The 17501-nt window shown below is 58.7% G+C and overlaps 1 protein-coding gene across 11 annotated transcripts in view; it reads left to right on the plus strand.

Annotated features, from left to right (window-relative positions):
- CROCC (ciliary rootlet coiled-coil, rootletin) overlaps nt 1-17501 on the plus strand; it is a 46773-nt gene that overhangs the window by 28309 nt on the left and 963 nt on the right. For 6 of the 11 annotated variants that reach the window (XM_059135798.1, XM_059135799.1, XM_059135790.1 and 3 more), the window contains 16 exons: nt 841-1020; nt 1778-1930; nt 2284-2427; nt 2857-3095; nt 3546-3705; nt 5373-5540; nt 6648-7020; nt 10499-10668; nt 10780-10900; nt 11172-11335; nt 12740-12955; nt 13618-13842; nt 14229-14378; nt 14625-14825; nt 15017-15148; nt 15910-16086. In XM_059135798.1, the coding sequence (XP_058991781.1) occupies nt 841-1020; nt 1778-1930; nt 2284-2427; nt 2857-3095; nt 3546-3705; nt 5373-5540; nt 6648-7020; nt 10499-10668; nt 10780-10900; nt 11172-11335; nt 12740-12955; nt 13618-13842; nt 14229-14378; nt 14625-14825; nt 15017-15148; nt 15910-16086 (2973 nt within the window). Of the gene's footprint in view, nt 1-840; nt 1021-1777; nt 1931-2283; nt 2428-2856; nt 3096-3545; nt 3706-5372; nt 5541-6647; nt 7021-10498; nt 10669-10779; nt 10901-11171; nt 11336-12739; nt 12956-13617; nt 13843-14228; nt 14379-14624; nt 14826-15016; nt 15149-15909; nt 16087-16428; nt 16599-16776; nt 17377-17501 lie in introns of those variants that run through there. The other 5 variants (XM_059135793.1, XM_059135797.1, XR_009345067.1 and 2 more) reach the window with 4 other exon arrangements.

The following is a 17501-nucleotide window of genomic DNA, read 5'->3' on the forward strand; positions in this document are numbered from 1 at the left end:
TTTTATTTATTTATTTGACAGAGAGATTGAGAGAGAGAGAGAGATCACAAGCAGGCAGAGAGGCGGGCAGAAAGAGAGGGGGAAGCAGGCTCCCCACCGAGCAGAGAGCCCAATTCGGGGCTCAATCTCAGGACCTGGAGATCATGACCTGAGCCAAAGGCAGAGGCTTAAACCACTGAGCCACCCAGGTGCCCCCTGACTTGACCTCTTAATGTCATCAAATCTGCACTCGTCAGGCCAGCTGTTCTGCTGTCCCTGGTCACCTTTGTCCCTCACAGCGCACCCAGCTCCTCTCTACCGGAGCCCCAATCCCTGTCCCTCTTCCATAGCTTTGAACAACTCCTTAGTCCCAAATTCGGATACACCCTGACTTGAGGTTCTCTATTGCCCTGACTGTTCTCAGAATTGGCCAACGTCTCCTTACAGCCCACAGGGCCTGGTCTGGCCTGGCTGCTGCCTGTGACTCTGGTTCCTTTGCTCACCGTGTCCCCTCATAGTACAAGTTCCAGGGACCTTAAACAGTGCATCAGCTTCTCTCTAGCCTCCAGGCCATCTCTGGGGCTGGACTCTGGGCCTGGGGCTCTGTTTCTTTTCTCTCTTGACCTGGTTGACCACTGCCCATCTCTCCTTCGGGAAATGTTCTCTGACCCCCAGGCCAGGGCTGCTGCCACTCCCTGGGGCTTGCACAGCCCTGGTGTGTCCCCGTCACAGCCCTGATCACTCACCCCGCCTTGTAGTTACCGGGTCACGGGCCCTGCCCCTCAGGGTCTGGGCTACAAGTGGATCTTGCTGCCTGGGCCGAACCTTGGGGGGTCACAGGTGCCTGGGTCTTGCCCACAGGAGGCAGCCTGGCGGGAGCTGGAGGCCGAGCGGGCCCAGCTGCAGAACCAGCTGCAGCGGGAGCGGGAGGAGCTGCTGGCGCGGCTGGAGGCGGAGAAGGAGGAGCTGAGCGAAGAGATCGCGGCCCTGCAGCAGGAGCGGGACGAGGGCCTCCTCCTGGCCGAGAGCGAGAAGCAGCAGGTTCGTGAGCCCTGGTGTGGCCTCCGCGGCTGCCTGAGGCAGCCCCTGTTCTGGAGCCAGTCCCTCCTCAGCCACCCAGCAGCTAGGAGCTAGGAGTCCCTCTCTGGGTCTCAGGGTCTTCGCCTGCAGGATGGGGGGCTCAAGGGGCATGTGTGAAGCATTGCTGAGTCCCGTGGTCAGCCACGCCTGGTGCATGGTGGGAACTCACCAAGTGGTGCTGCTTTCGTGACGCCATGAGCCCTTGCTCCAGGAAAGCAGACCCACAGTCCGCCATCCCTTCTGCCACAGTGGGCTGGCCTGGGTGCCCCCAGATCCGAGCAGTCCCCGTGAGGCCCACATGTATCAGTGGACCCTCCTTGGAGAACGAACTCCTATCTTACCCATAATGTCGTGATGGAGTCAGGCTAGATAGCATCCGTCTCCTCATTAGCCGTGTCCCCCTGAGCAAGTCACTTACCTCTTGAGTCAGTTTCCTCATCTGTAAGAGGGGAGTGGTGAAGGGCCAGGATTGTTGCGGCCAGTTAGGGAGATTTCTAAGTTGTGTCCATGTCCAGACCTACTATATGGCTGTTGTGCCCTTTTCTGGGGCCATAGAAGGGGTGTGTCTGCACCGCTGCCCTGGGTCCACCTGCAGTGACCCAGACGAGGTACCAAGCCCGCAGTGGGCACATTTCCCCGGGGAGGGAGGGGGCAAGGCCCGAGCATGCCCCCATGACCAGCCAAGCTCCAAGCCTCTTTGCTCCCTGCCTCTGCCCAGGCCCTGTCCCTGAAGGAGTCCGAGAAGACGGCACTGTCAGAGAAGCTGCTGGGCACGCAGCACAGCCTGGCCGCCATCTCCCTGGAGATGGAGCGGCAGAAGAGAGATGCTCAGAGCCGGCAGGAGCAGGACCGGGTAGGGCAGGCCAGGCAGGTGGGCCTCCATCTCAGCTGGGAGGCGTGGCCCTGTCTGGAGGGGCCCCGTGTCTAAGGAGTGGGGTGCATGACTGTGCCCTGGAGAAGCCTCTGGGCTGTGGGGGAAGCTTCAGCCCTTCCTTGGGAGTCCCCATCAGAGGGAGGTTGTCGAGCTGGGTGAATCCTAGCCTGAGGGAAGGAGCAGCTGTGGGGACAGCACTCACTGGGCATCGAGGGACCAGAAGGGCTGTCTGGCCAGGCAGCAGGAAGGGCCATGTTTGGAGTTGAAGGTGGACAGCTGAGCTGGCCCCGCCGGGAGCAGCCGGGGGAGGGCTATGGTGGCAGCAAGTTTGAGGAGCCCGCCTGTCCTAGAGCACCGTGAACGCCCTGACGTCCGAGCTGCGGGACCTGCGGGCCAAGCTGGAGGAGGCCACTGCCGCCCATGCCCAGGAGGCCAAGAGGCTACAAGAACAGGCCCGAAACCTGGAAAGGCAGCGGGAATCCTCAGCGCGCGAGGTGAGCTGTCCCCCCTCTTCCGGGCAGCGCACTGAATGCCACTGGGGCCTGGTCTGCTGGGGTCTGGAAGAGTGTGAGATTTGTCCCCGCATGTGAGAGCGATTGAACAGCCAATGCAGAAAGGAGGCAATAAGCATTTATGGAGTCCTTGGGGTGTACATGGGGGACTCAGGGCACTGGGCAGGTCCCAGGCCTCTTGGGTGTCTGTCCCTCCATCGAAAGATCCCAGGGGCTGATTATTCCAGGCCCAAACACCACTCACTCCATCATGCTTTGCGCCAAATCAGATCTCACACATGTGGTCTCAGTGGCTGCAGAGGGAAGTGGCAGGTGCCCGTGGCCAGGGACAGGAGTATGGGCTGGTTTCGGCCAAGGCCCAGCTGGAGTGGAGCCCGACCCCTGTCCCGTGACGGCCTGCCACCCTCCCAGGCAGAAGAGCTGCGGACGCAGCTGCGCCTGCTGGAGGATGCCCGGGACGGACTGCGGCGGGAGCTGCTGGAGGCCCAGCGCAAGGTGCGCGAGGGACAGGATGGCCGCGAGGCCCAGCGCCAGGAGGCCAGCGAGCTGCGGCGCAGCCTGAGCGAGGGCGTCCAGGAGCGCGAGGCCCTGCGGCGGTCCAACGAGGAGCTGCGGGCCGCCGTGAAGAAGGCCGAGAGCGAGCGGATCAGGTGGGGCAACACGAGGGGACCCGCCCTGAGTCCTTCACACTGGATCTTGTCCCTGGAATCTAACTTCATCCCGCGGTTCTGGGGAAGTCACACAGATGGCGAGTCTTTGCCCCTGGAGCTGGGCACGTGGGGGGGTTTTAGGTGATTTTCCTATTTGAAAGAAAGGGAAAGGTAGCGGAAGGCAAGGTGACCCCACCTGTTGGGGTCACCCCAGAGACTAGCCCCAACCTTGGAGTCACTGGCCTGCCTCTTGTGGCCTTGGACCTGGCCCCTGGCCCTCCAGGGCTCAGCTCAGGAGGGGCCCTGTGGGCAAGTAGCACTTGGGGCATCTCTGGGCTGAGAGCCGGCCGGACGCACTCGAGGGATTAGGGAGCGGCCTCTGTGTAGACCTACACGCTGTACTTTTCCCGGGGCCAGTGGCCGCCTCTGACCTCTGCCTCCCCACGCCAGCCTGAAGCTTGCCAACGAGGACAAGGAGCAGAAGCTGGCACTGCTCGCGGACGCGCGGGTGGCCGTGGGCAAGGAGGCCGAGGAGCTGCGGGCCGGGCTGCAGGAGGTGGAGCGCTCCCGGCTGGAGGCCCGCAGGGAGCTGCAGGAGCTCCGGCGGCAGGTACTGACCCTGGGTTCTTGATGCTGGACCCGCAGCACCCCATTTGTAAAGCCTGGGTCGCCACAGCTGCAAAACCAGGGCCTTGATTTCTAACAAGTCTTTCCAACTTAAGAACCCCTGAAACTGTGTGCAAAAGTGAGTGTGTGTGTGTGTGTACATTTGTGTAAGTAGTCACTCACCTTTCTCCCAGGAGAGGGTCTAGAGCTCTTGTCCAAATCTCAAAGCAGTCCTTGAACACCTAGAGGTACAGACCCGGCGAGATGGAACCGGAGCTGCAAACATCTTTTGCCAAGAGCCCGGCAGTAAATACTTCTGGCGTTGCAGGCCGCACAGTCTGTCATAACCACCCAGCTCTGCCGTCGGAGCAGGAAAGCAGCCCCACACAGCACAGAGATGTGTGGGCATGTGGTCCATTCCGACTTTGTGTCTGGACACCAAAATTCGAGTTTTTTTTTTTTTTTTTAAGATTTTATTTATTTATTTGTCAGAGAGAGAGAGGAGCGAGAGTGAGCACAAGCAGACAGAGTGTAGGCAGAGGGAGAAGCAGGCTCCCTGCTGAGCAAGGAGCCCGATGTGGGACTCGATCCCAGGACGCTGGTATCATGACCTGAGCCGAAGGCAGCCGCTCAACCAGCTGAGCCACCCAGGCGTCCCCAAAATTCGAGTTTTATATCATTTTTCACATGTAAGAAATGTTGTTCCTCTTTGGTTTTCTTCCAGCCATATAAAAACAAGCCATTTCCAACTATTTAAAAATATAAAAACGATCCTTGGCTCAGGCCTTCCCAGAAGACTTGCAGAACAGGCGACGGTCCCAGTGGGCTCCTCCGTTCTACCTTGCCCAGAGCTAGCAAGGCCTGACAACCAAGTCCTCTTCATCCCCACCAGCGCCCCCGCCACCCTTTCAGCCCCCTTCCTGCTCCGTGGGAGTCCCAGAAAGCCATGGGAGTCCCCGAAAGGAAGGCATGTGTGTGCGCCAGGCTCTTGCTGGGGGCTTTAGGTGCTACCGCATGATCTCTGTTCCCTTCACTCCGGGCCTGACTCCCCACCTGCTCCTCTGGGGAAATAGGAGCTTAGAACTTACCTCTGCATTCTGCTTGTCTGAGATTGACTCCCAGTCTGCTGCTTGTGAGCTGTATGACTTTGGACAAGTCGCTTCTCTTCTCTGAGCTTTAGTTTTCTTGTCTGTTCAATAAGGATAATGTTAGTACTTGCCCGTATAGAATTGTGTGAAGATGAAATGAGTTCGTACAGTTGAAGTGCTTAGAACAGGGGTGGACACGTGGCAAGTACACCATAAAACTCAGGCATCCCTGCAGAGAAAGGGGCCAGCAAGCTGTGCCTCCTGCGCTCCAGAGTTCCTCTTCTGATGGGGGTCCGCCCCTCCCCATGGTGAGTGGTTATGATGAGGTGGTCAGTGGAGGTCCTCGGTGCCCAGGTGCCAGGCATGGCTGGAGCTTGGTGAAGTTACCTGGGGCAGGTTCCCAGTGGCTCTGAGGTGGTGTGGTGTTTGTGTCCTTAGAGCACTGGGTCTTGAGTGCCCCCCAGGTCTGGGCCGGGCAAAGTATGGGGCAGAGTTGAACAGGCTGTCAGTATGCTGGGCTAGAAGGGCTTGTGGATGCTGAGAATGGGTCCGAGGTCCTCCCTGTGTCCGCTGTCTCTCACAGATGAAGATGCTGGACAGTGAGAACGCCAGGCTGGGCCGGGAGCTGGTGGAGTTGCAGGGTCGCCTGACGCTGGGCGAGCGGGCAGAAAAGGAGGGCCGGCGGGAGGCCCTGGGCCTCCGACAGAAGCTACTGAAGGGCGAGGCCAACTTGGAGGCCATGCGGCAGGAGGTACCTCGGATGGGCGCGGGCTGTGTGGATGGGGAGGGTCTTAGGAGACAGTGGAGGTGCCCTGTGCTTCCTCCCATCAACAAGGAGTAGGTGGGGACTCCAGTGCTGGAGTCACTCTGAAAGATCCCTGCTTAGGACTTGTCCCTGTCCCCCACTCTTGGAAATTCTTCCCCAGGTGTAATAGTAATAACTGCGAGAACTGTGTAGCAGGGGTGGGGAGGTGAGGGGGAGCTCTATAACTGGGTTTGAATCTCCCAGCTGCCTCAGGAGATAGGTATGCTTACTCCCATTTTACATAGACACCCAGACGCGTAGGCACACTGCTACCCAGGTCTGTCTGACTCCAAAGCCTGCGCTTTTTCCGTTCTGCTTTTCTGACTATTTCCCTGTAGTGAACCTACTGTCTGACCTTGACTGAGTCACTTGACCTCTCTGTGCTTCAGAGCATTCGTGGGATGGGGGCCCTGGCATAGGTCCTGGCTTCCAGGTCCTCCGTAAATGGTGGCTTCTAGTGAAACTCATGACCATGAGGGGTTGACTTATTCCCTTAACCAGAGTGCTCTGTGTGTGACCATGCACTCCATCAGAAAATAATTTTTTAGTACATGCCCTGTTGTGTGATTTATTGATAAATTATGTGCACAGAGAGGCAGTACGAGCTCATAGTTAAAAGTCTGTGGAGCCTGGGTGCCTGGCTTTGAATCCTGGCTCTCAACTTAGTAGCTGTGTGGCCTTCCGTTAAGTTATACAACTGCTGTATGCCTCAGTTTCCTCATTTGTAAAACGGGGATGATTCACAGTGGTAATTGGAGTTTTTTGCAAAGTATTTAGTGCCTGGCACTGATAAGCCAAGTGTTGGCTGTTAGTTTATTGCTAAGAAACTGTGTATTACAAGGCATATACACAGAAGGAAGAGAAAAATTCTGGCAGTTAACTCCCACACTCCCAGGGTTGTTCCTGCACATCCTGCCTGGGTGGGGACCACTAAAAACCAGGGGTTGTGCAAGCCGCTTTTGGGGGGGGGGGGCTCCAGGCTGGACCTGGGAGGCAGGGTGCCGGGTGGGGGAGGCCCTGCTGACCCCCACATCTCGGCCTTGCCTGTTACAGGTCCAGGGGGCCCAGAGGAAGCTGCAGGAGCAAGAGGGCGAGTTCCGGGCCCGAGAGCGAGGCTTGCTGGGCTCCCTGGAGGAGGCGCGCAGCGCTGAAAAGCAGCAGCTGGACCACGCCCGCAGCCTGGAGCTGAAGCTGGAGGCGGCGCGGGCCGAGTCCGCGGAGCTGGGGCTGCGGCTAAGCGCGGCGGAAGGTCGGGCTCAAGGCCTGGAGGCCGAGCTGGCCCGCGTGGAGGCGCAGCGGCGCGCAGCCGAGGCCCAGCTGGGCGGCCTGCGCTCAGCTCTGCGCCGGGGCCTTGGCCTTGGGCGCTCCCCCAGCCCAGCCCCGGTACCCTCGCCCAGCTCCCCGGCCCGGAGTGCCCCGGCTGGAGGTGAGCAGAGAGCAGAGGGCAGAGGGAAAGTTGGGCGGGGGGCGGGTGTGTGTGTCTTGTGGCGTCTCCGCCTCTGGCCACACCCCCGTCTAGTTCGGCCCCACCCAAGAGTCCGTTGGGGGCGGGGCTGCACCTCTCCTGGACGCTGAGTCTCAATCCCGCCCCCAGGTCATTTTCCTTCCCTTTGGGGAGCCTGAAGTTCCATCCCTTTGCTGATCTGTGCTCCCTTTGTTGCTTTAAGGGGGTGATGGTGATGCGTCTTAAGGCTCCTGATTCCGAGTCTTTGAGGCTCCATCTAATAGAATCGATGCTCACGGTCTCCCCATCAACACCCCATCCTCCGCAGTCTCCCACCCCTAACTTGACACACCTCCATTCTAGGCTTGTGACATCACAGCCACAACATCACAGCCAGACAGATACACACTTAGCCTGCGAGCCCTTCCAGCAACTTCGTCAGACATCCTTCCAGTCCCATTTGCTCCCAGGGACCCTGGGAATGTCAGCATCCACCTGGTCTCTGCCTGACCGAATCTTGATTCCTAGGGCCTAGAATAGAACTAGCACCGTCTTAGCCCTGCCGGCAGTTGACTCTGGGATACTGAGTGGTTCCCTCTTCAAAAGCACAGATATAGCCCCAGGATCACATTCATTCAGTTACTCAGTATTTATTAAGCAACTACTATGTGCTGAATACCACTGGACAGAGCAGTAGACAGAACAACTAGCATTTCTGCTCTTACGGAGTTTGCAGTCTAGGGATGAGAACCGCAGACAGTAAATGCGGTATATAAATGAAATAATGTTCTGGGTGGTAGTAAGGGCTCCGAATCCATAAGGACAAATGTATCAAGGGACGTTGCTAGTGAGAATGTACTTTTACCTGCCATAGAAGATAGTTGGCAGTTCCTCAGAAACTGTAGGATTACCGTGGACCCACACAGTTCCACCCCTAGGTTATAACCCAAAGAACTGAAAAAGGGAACTGGAATGGGTACGTGCGCGCCCGTAGCAGCGTTATTCACGGTAGCCAAAGGGTGGAATTGGCCAGTGTCTCCATCGACAGATGAATGGATAAACAAAATGTGGTGTATCCATACAGAGGAACGTTATTCAGCTTTAAAAAGCAATGCCGGGGGCGCCAGGGTGGCTCAAGTCAGTTAAACGTTAGACTCTTGTTTTCGGCTCAGGTCATGATCTCACAGTCACGAGATCAAGCCCTGCATGGGACCCCGTGCTGAACAGAGTCTGCTTGGGATTCTCTCTGTCCCTCTCTGCCCCTCACTGCCACCCCCACTCCCCACTGCTCGCACTCTCTCTCTGAAAAAGACAATGACATTCTGACACATGTTACAACATGGATGAGTCTTGACATTATGCTAAGTGAAAGAAGCCAGTCACAAGAGGGCAAGTGTAGTCTGATTCAGCTTATAGGAAATGCTTCAAAAAGACACATTTCATAGAGATAGTAGATTTGGGGCCCCCGGGGGGAAGGGGAGAATTGGGAGTTATTGCTTAGTGAGTACCAAGTTTCTGTTTGAGGTTGTGCACATTCATTTGCTTGGCCAAAACAAAGTACTGTGAACTGAGTGTCTTTTTTTTTTTTTTTTTTAAAGATTTTATTTATTTGACAGATCACAAGTAGGCAGAGAGGCAGGCAGAGAGAGAAAGGGAAGCAGGCTCCCCGCTGAGCAGAGAGCCCAATGTGGGGCTTGATTCCAGGACCCTGGGATCATGACCTGAGCCGAAGGCAGAGGCTTAACTCACTGAGCCACCCAGGCACCCCGTGAACTGAGTGTCTTAGGCAACAGAAATATGTGTCTCATGATTCTGGAGGTCAGAAGCCTGAGATCAAGGTGTTGGCCAGGCCGTGCGCCCTCTGAAGTCGCTAGGGAAGGGTCTGTTTCAGGTCTTCTAGCTGCCTGTAGTTCCTAGGCGTGTGGCAGCAGAACTCCAGCCTTCACATGGTGGCCTTGTGTGTGTGTCCAGATTTCCCCTCCATATTAGGACACTGGTCATGCTGGATCAGGGGCCCACCCTACTCCACCAGGACCTCGTCTTAACTAATTACATCTGCAACAACCCTACTCCCAAGTAAATTCACATTCTCAGGTACCAGGGGTTAGAACTTCAACCTATTAATTTTGGGGGGACATAGTTCAACCCCAGATAGGGGTGATTGAGAAGATTTAGAAACAGTGATGATAGACATACAACGATGTGAATATAATTGATGTCACTGACCTGTACACTTAAAGATGGTTAGAAAGCCCATCAAAATAGCTGCAGAAAAAGCATCTGATAAAATACAACATCCAATTATGATCCAAACTCTGGGAAAACTAGAAAAAGATTTCCTTAACTGATAAACTAGATCTTCAAAACCCTATAGCAAATAGTACATTTAATCCTTCTATTTAATATTGTTCAGGAAGTCTCAGAGGTCCTAGCCAGCACATTATGGTAAGAAACATAGAATTACCATGGTAAGGTTTAGGAAGGGAGAAACAAACTTGCCCCTATTTACAGATCACATGATTTTTCTATGTAGAAAATATAGGAAAGCTACAATCAGTTGTTAGAACAAATAAGAAACTTTAGTAAGGTTGCTGGAAACAAGGTCAACATACAAAAATTAATTATATTTTATTATATCAATGGAAGCAGAGGCAAGAGGATGCTGGGGGCAGGCTGACCCCCTGCCCTGCAGTTCCGCGGTTGGCCTCCAGGTGCCACCCTGTCTCTGTGCGCACTGCCCCTCCCGCCTCTTAAAGCAAGAGTTCATCTTTCTGCCTGGAAATAGGGCTTTACCTGGTTCCCCATCTCAGCTTGGGATTGTCCCAGCTTTGTGACCAAATTCCTTAACTGCTTTGAGTCTGTCCAGCCTATGCAGGGGGGACGTTGGTCCTCCTCAGAGAATTATCGTGAAGGTGGACGAGGGTGCCATAAGAGCCCGGTGCCTGCGCTGCAGGGAGATGTTGCAGAGGTGGAGTGTCCACCTTTGGACTGGGTCCTGGGGGTGCAGCCCTCGCAGTGCTCCTGGTCTGGGTGGGGAGGCAGATCTCGGTGCCTTATGAGGGGGTGATGAGCTCACCCCAACCCAGCCTGGGCTTGGGGACACCTCTGGGGAGCAGGCCTAAAGGAATGGGCCAGGCAGAGAGAAGCCAGGGGGAGAGACGGGAAGAGGGAATGTTCTAGAACTTGGGACGTGAGGGTGATGTGGAATGGATGGCTTGTAAAAATGAGAATGCCGTACTAGGTTGAGCAGCAGGGCCTCTGTGTGGTGGCAAGGAAGTTGGGTTTTATTCTGAGGGCCATGGGAAGGGTTCCGCAAAAGGAGGAGAGCCCATAGTGCAGGAAGCTCATGTGAGCTGCTGGGTGTGGCAAGGTGAGTGAGGCGGTGCACGCAGAGCACGCAGAGCCCTTCCAGGCAGGAGAGGCCAGGGCTCCCGCACTGCTAAGCGTGCCTCTCCCCTAGGAAATGGCGAAGGGCTCTACAGCCCCAGCCCCTTGGAACACAGCCCTGGGTCTGAGCCACCATCCCCAGGACCTGCCACCTCCCCGGCATCCCCAGACCTGGACCCTGAGGCGGTGCGGGGGGCCCTCCGGGATTTCCTGCAGGAGCTACGGAGTGCGCAGAGACAACGGGTGAGGCTGGGTGTGAGTGGCTGGAGAGGGAACCGGGTGCCCGGGATCCTGCGGGATGCTTCGGGTTGTCAGAACCGAGGTCTTCCCTTCCCGCGGACGCTGGGGCCTCAGGATGAGCTTCGGGCCCAGATGAGCACCCTGAGTCGCCAGCTGGCCGAGATGGAGGCCGAGAGGGACAACGCGATGTCACGGGTGAGGCAGCTGCAGAAGGCTGTGGCCGAGAGTGAAGAAGGTAAGTGTCCACCTCTGGGTCTTTGCTCTGCTCTCTCTGCTCTTAGCAGCCGCAGTGGGACCTGTGGGATTGGCCCGAACCACTCCTGCGTCCCAGCCCTGGCCACCTGACCTGAGTTGGGGACCTGTCTCCTTTGGGGCGCCCTCTCTGGTCAGCTCCACACCATGTGTCCAGACTGGCAGACCCCTGAGGGCCCTGTGGTGGGTTGGGGGGGGGGGCAGGCCAGGCGTCTGGCGGCCGGGCCAGGCCTGACGGGGCTGGGGGTCCGCAGCCCGGCGAGGTGTGGACGGCCGGCTGAGCGGGGCACAGGCACAGCTGGCAGAGCAGGAGGAGAGTGTGCGGCGCAGCGAGCGGGAGCGCCGGGCTGCCCTGGACCAGGTGGCTGCCCTGGAGAGGAGCCTGCAGGCCACGGAGAGTGAGCTCCGGGCCAGCCAGGTAGGCAGGAGCCGAGGGCCACAGGGGCAGGGGGAGTCCGTGCGCACTTCCGCTGCGGCTAGGGGTCCTACTATGCCTCTCTGTTGCTGTCAGCCTGGGTCCCGGTGCCCTTGAACGTGAACATGACCAGCCTGGGACTCTGCCCAGAAGCACGTTCAGCTTCCGCACTCCCCTTCCTCCCAGGGGTCCCAGAAGAGTCCTGGGCTTTTGAGCCCGATGGAGAAAAATCTGGATTCTAGTCCTGGTCCGGCAGCTTGCCTGCCCTCTCTCACTTTCTTCCTCTGTAAATGGGGGAGAGCAGCCATTGTCTCCTGGAGATGATGCTTGAAGGGTCTTAACGTATGGTGTTCGGGGGATCATTTCTTTTTCCTCTGTATAGCCATACAAGTGGTGCTCTGGGGTTTTTCTGTGTTTGGGGGTCATCTGCGTACATGTGTGTGTGTATGTGTGTGTGTGTATGTGTGTGTGTCTGGGGCAGGACGCCCTGGCCCTGGTAGTGACTGTCCAGGCCACCAAAGCCTTGAGCCTTTCTCACAGCCACAGATCCCCTCACTCCTTCCCCGCTCACTCCCTAGCCCTCCAGCCTTGCCCCCACAGCCCACCCCCTGCCTCTGGCTCCAGGTCAAGTTTGAGCTGGATTGTTATGTCTGTGGTTCCAGCTCTGGCCTTGGGCCCAGCCACAGGGGCCGCAGGAGGAGGCCAGGAACAAAGCTGGGCAGGGGCCAGCGTGGGGCTGCCGGGCCCAGACATGGCTGCATCGGGGCTCTGAGCACGGCGGCAGAGGGGCCAGGCACAGGGCAGGGTTGTGTCGGATGTAATGCGATGGGAATAGCAATGGAAGGGCCCCCATCTGTCTTCCTGTCCTGTCCCCACTTCTCAAGTTTCCTTTATTGTCTGACCCCAAGCGAGGGGAAGAACACCATCCCCTAAAACCAGGTGGGGCCCAAGGCTCCTACCCGGCTCTGCTCAGGTCCCGCAGTTGCAGCTTCTGGGCCTCTGGGGAGTGAGGCAGCAGAGCAGGGTCACCCTGGAATCTGCATTTTTACCCTCCCTCCATCCTCCCCAGGGCTGTGTGAATACTTTGTGGTACTCCTCCCCAGGCAGTGCAGTCTCCCACTATACATATTTGAAATAGGGCCACAGAGTGGAAAAAGAGAATTCTGGATCACAAAGCCTGGTACACCCAGCCCAAACCAGAACGTGCTCCGATTTTCAGGGCAACACATCCTACAAACATGTGGGTTGACTGAGGCCTCAGGAGGGTCACTGGCTGGCCCCAGGTCACACAGGGAGTGGTTGGACCAGCCGCCTCAAGGCTGCTCCCCACTTTCTCCTACGGGTCCTGAGGGAATTGGGGGTGTGGGGCGGCCGGGCAGCCGGGGCCTGACCCCTCCGCACCCCCAGGAGAAGATCAGCAAGATGAAGGCCAACGAGGTGAAGCTGGAGAGCGACAAGCGGCGCCTGAAGGAGGTGCTGGACGCCTCCGAGAGCCGCACCATCAAGCTGGAGCTGCAGCGGCGCTCGCTCGAGGGGGAGCTGCAGCGCAGCCGCCTGGGCCTGAGTGACCGTGAGGCCCAGGCCCAGGCCCTGCAGGACCGGGTAGACTCCCTGCAGAGACAGGTGGGTCCCCACCTCCGCCTGGAGGCTTCTCATCCGCACGCCCAGCGCCAGGTGCTTCACAGGGACCACGTAATACTCCCAACAGCCCTGTGAGGCAAGCGTCCTCCTCATTTCATGGACAGACAGGTTCAGAGGTGACCTCATCACCCAAGGTCAACATAACTAATAAGAAACAGACAAAATTAGAGTGTGAGACTCTCGCAACAGTGTCTAAGAAGTCTGTTTCCTGCCTAGGAAGCAGGTGGGACAAGTTAGAGATACAGATTCCACTCGTGTCCCTTTTTGCCTTGGCTGCCAGGAAGCTCAGCTCTAGAATGTTCAGGAACTCTGCTAGCCCTGCACAGTCACCTGCCAAAGTCAAGAACTCAGAACATTTCCAGGTTGTGGAGGCTGTGGTGGTTATTCTCTCTCTTCTATAGCAGGGAGGAGACCGTGGGGTCTGAGACAACCAGGTGGGTGGCATTCCAGGTGAGGGACGTTAAGCAGCAGGGGGCCAGGGCCCTGGTTGCAGTGGGCTGAGCCAGTGGGAGCACGTGGAAACAATGAGCATCAGTGATGAAGGCCGAGGCAGAGTGGGAGGGGCTTGGCTTGGGTTCAGTGTCCTTGCAGGAGGCCTTGGTGAGAGCAGAGCCACCTTACCGTCCTCTGTGTCCTCCTGCCAGGTGGCAGACAGTGAGGTGAAGGCAGGGACCCTGCAGCTGACAGTGGATCGACTGAGTGGGGCTCTGGTCAAGGTGGAGGAGAGCGAGGGGGCCTTGCGGGACAAGGTGCAGGGCCTGACCGAAGCCTTGGCCCAGAATAATGCCAGCCTTACCAGCACCCAGGACAAGAATCTGCACCTGCAGAAGGCCCTCACTGCTTGCGAACATGACCGCCAAGTGCTCCAAGTACGGATTCCGGGGCCTGGCTCGGGGTGGGCTCAGTGAGAGTTTGCCATCAAGGGCAGGCTTGGAGGGACCCTGACAGAGAGCCAGCCACTGGGGCCAGCAGTTGGGAACCCTAGGGAGCCAGTCAGTGAAGCTTGGAGCGGGGGTAGGGCAGTAAGAGAATAAGTACTCATTGAAGCTTACAGGGATCCAGAGGCAGGGTTGATGGGACAGAGCTGGGGTCTGAGGGGTCCCCACCTTATGTAGGTCCATGGGCCAGGGCTGCCATCTGCCTCGCCCTCCAGATAAGATTTTGGAGCTGTTTTATGGGCTGTGACCCTGACCCAGAGGTACAGAGTAGAGGGGAGCCTTTGCTCCCTCCTGGTACACCTGCCCCTGTCCCCCAGGAACGGCTGGAAGCCGCCCGTCAGGCATTATCCGAGGCACGCAAGCAGAGCAGCTCCCTGGTGGAGCAGGTGCAGACGATGCGGGGCGAGCTGGCGGACCTGGAGCTGCAGCGGGCGGAGGCGGAGGGCCAGCTGCAACAGCTCCAGGAGGTGAGGGCCGGGATGGGCCCCTTCTGTCCCCAGGATGCTGAAGCCCTCCGGATGGAGTGGGGCCTTCCTTATCCCAACCTCATCCCTGACCTTGGCTCAGCCTCCCGTGGGGAAGCATGGTTCCTTCAGCCCCTGCCCCCATTACACAGATGCAGAAGCTGAGGCCCGGAGAGGCGGCCTCAGCTGATAGCTGTCTGACGGGCTTCGGGAGGCTTGGCCGCACTGGGGGCTTGCTGGCTTTTTCAGGTGTTGCGGCAGCGCCAGGAGGCTGAGGCTGCGGCCCTGCACACGGTCCAGAAGCTGCGGGACGAGCGGCGGCTACTGCAGGAGCGCCTGGACGGCCTGCAGGGCGCCCTCGGCCAGCTGGAGGTCGAGAAGCGGGAGGTGGAGCGGTCAGCGCTGCGCCTGGAGAAGGACCGCCTGGCCCTCAAGAGGATGCTGGACAAGGTGGGCTGAGCCTCCGGGGCCCTCCCCTGCCTTCCTCCGGGTTCTAGCTGGGGTTGATTTTGGCTGTGTGCCCCCCGCCCCCGGCCCTGCTGCCTCTAGCCTGACCCCTCTCCCTGGGCCCTTCCCTCTTCGTGGGACCTCCCTCCCTCCTTCCCGGGGCCCCCTGATGCCCTCCTGCTCTCCCTGTGCAGGTGGAGCGCGAGAAGCTTCGTAGCCACGAGGACACAGTGCGGCTGAATGTGGAGAGGGGCCGCCTGGACCGCACGCTCACGGGGGCCGAGCTGGAGCTGGCTGAGGCCCAGAAGCAGATCCAGCTGCTGGAGGTTCAGCCCCTGGCCACCCTCTCTCTCCCGAGCCCTGGACCTGGGCCCCACCTCCCACCCTGCCCTCGGCCTGAGTGCCGAACCAGCCCAGGAGCTGCTGATGGCTCAGCCGGCCCAGGCTTCTCAGCTTCCATAACCCCCTGAGTCCGGACCCTTGGAGGGGCCAGCCCAGAGCCAGGGCCCGGAGGGAGGGGTCCTCCCAGCGTGGAGAGAAAAGACATGCCAGTTAGTATGTGAGCCTGTGTGTGTGCTCTGGGCATGTAGAGGTGTGAGTGTGCCTGGGAGTATTCTCGTGCATGTCTCCTGAGTCTTGTGCACGGACGTGGCCAGTGAAGTATTAGGAATGTGTTTTACGTGTGTGTGTGTGTCTTTCTGTACAGATGTCTTCCTGTCTGTAGATGTATGTAGGAGTGTTGGGCTTTTTGCACATATGTGTGCGTCCATGTGAACACGGTAAGTGTTTACGTGCTTGCTTTTGTGCCTCTGTGTGCGTGTGGGTCTGTCTCTGACTACATCTGTGTGTGTGCACGCGTGCATGGGTGCACACCTGTCAGCGGGGCTCACTAGGTACCCTGACCCAAGATTTGCAGACCAGGTGGGCCAGGAACATGGGAGACAAACAAGGGTTTCTCCTGCACCCCCTGCTTGCACTGACTGCCCCGAGGGGCCTTTAGGCTCCAAGAGGTGCCTGACAGCCCTTTGCACGCGCACACGGCACACGTGCACAGGGCCAGACCCCTGACCAGCTGCCACTCCCACAGGCCCAGGTGGCAGCCCTGGAGGCCCAGAGCCCGGCCCGGCTGGAGGCCGAGGAGCAGCAGCAGCAGGAGCTGCAGCAGGAGGTGGAGCGCCTGCGCAGTGCCCAGGTGCAGACAGAGCGCACGCTGGAGGCGCGGGAGCGGGCCCACCGGCAGCGGGTGCGGGGCCTGGAGGAGCAGGTACTCGGGCCCCTCCTCTGGATGTGGAAGCGGGGAGGAGGGGGGGAGGAGCAGCGGAGGGCTGGCCCTGACCTCCGGTAGAAGCAGTCGCTGGTCTGATCGGGGACCTATGCTGGTATCCGTCATGGCCCGGCACGGGCCCAAGTGATGTCACTGGAACTCTGGCCCCCCGTGGCTCTGCTGTCCTCGTGGCTGTCCCTTGGGTGGCACAGGTGGCATAAGCAGCCCCAGCCTAGGTCATCCCAATGACCAACGACCCACCATAGAGAAAAGGGGACCTTTTCCCTGAGAGCAACAGCAGAAGTCCCGGGGGTGATGCTGACTGGCCAGCTTGGGTTGCAGATCTCTTCCCAGCTGTCCCCGACCGACCTGTGCATGGGTAGGCCAGGCCTGGGTCATGGGTCCCCTGAGTCGGACTAGTACCAGGCCTGCCTCCATGATGCGAGTGGGGACGGGTGGCTCCTGAGGAGATGCGAGGAGCGGTCAGAAGACAGCCGGCTGCCGGCTGCCGGGTGAGACGGAATGGGAGGGGAAGGAAGCAGCCTGGTGCTTCAAGAGACCCGTTTTTTCCTGAAACAGGCAGGATTGGGTCCCTTGTGGGGCCCTGGCTGCAGCCACCCCCCATCCTCCCAGCCCCACCTTCTTCATCAGTCTGGTGGCCTGAGCCGCCACCTTCTCTTTCTTCTCCAGGTGTCCACACTGAAGGGACAGTTGGAACAGGAATTTCGGAGGAGCTCAGCATCCTTCTCCCCCAGGTCCGGCCCCGCGGGGGAATGAGCCCCTTCCTGGTTGGCATCCTAGAGGACAGCCGCAGCCGGGGCAGGGCCGCAGCCCCCATCTGCAGGGTCCGCTCAGGCCCCCGGCCTGCCAGGCCACCAGAGCTTGGTGGGGGGTGGGGAGGAGCCAGGTGGCAGCGCTGAGGGCCAAAGGCTGGGGACTCGAGGAGCAGCTTTATGGCCTCACCCGTGGGTCCCACCTCAGTTTGGTTCCCCCCCCCCTGGGATGAGCCTCCAGGTCCTGGGAGAGCCTCTCTGTGTGGCTGAGCCGAAGCCCAGGGTAAAGGAGACCCCCCCCTTGCCTTTGGCTGGCCCTGGGGCATGGGCTCATGGGCAAGAGGAGGGGAGCCTGGGCTCCCCCAGCTTTCCCGAGCTCTCTCTGCCTTAGTTCCGAGGGTTTGTCAGGAAATTCCTCAGAGTTCAGAGTCCCTGTATTTTTATACCTTTTTACAGTGTTAACGGTTCAGAACTATTGTGTTTTTTTTTGTAGCAAGGAGACCTCATTTTCTAAAAACAGTTTGTGTAGACGTGTCTCTTCACTTCTGCACCCGAGAGACTGGAGGGGCCAGGAGGGGGACACCGGGGCCTGGGCCGGGAGGGATGGGGCCCCTGGCCAGGGGTACACAGGGAGAAGGGCTG

The sequence above is a fragment of the Mustela lutreola genome, chromosome 10 (assembly GCF_030435805.1).
Source record: "Mustela lutreola isolate mMusLut2 chromosome 10, mMusLut2.pri, whole genome shotgun sequence".
In the NCBI taxonomy this organism is placed as follows: domain Eukaryota; kingdom Metazoa; phylum Chordata; class Mammalia; order Carnivora; family Mustelidae; genus Mustela; species Mustela lutreola.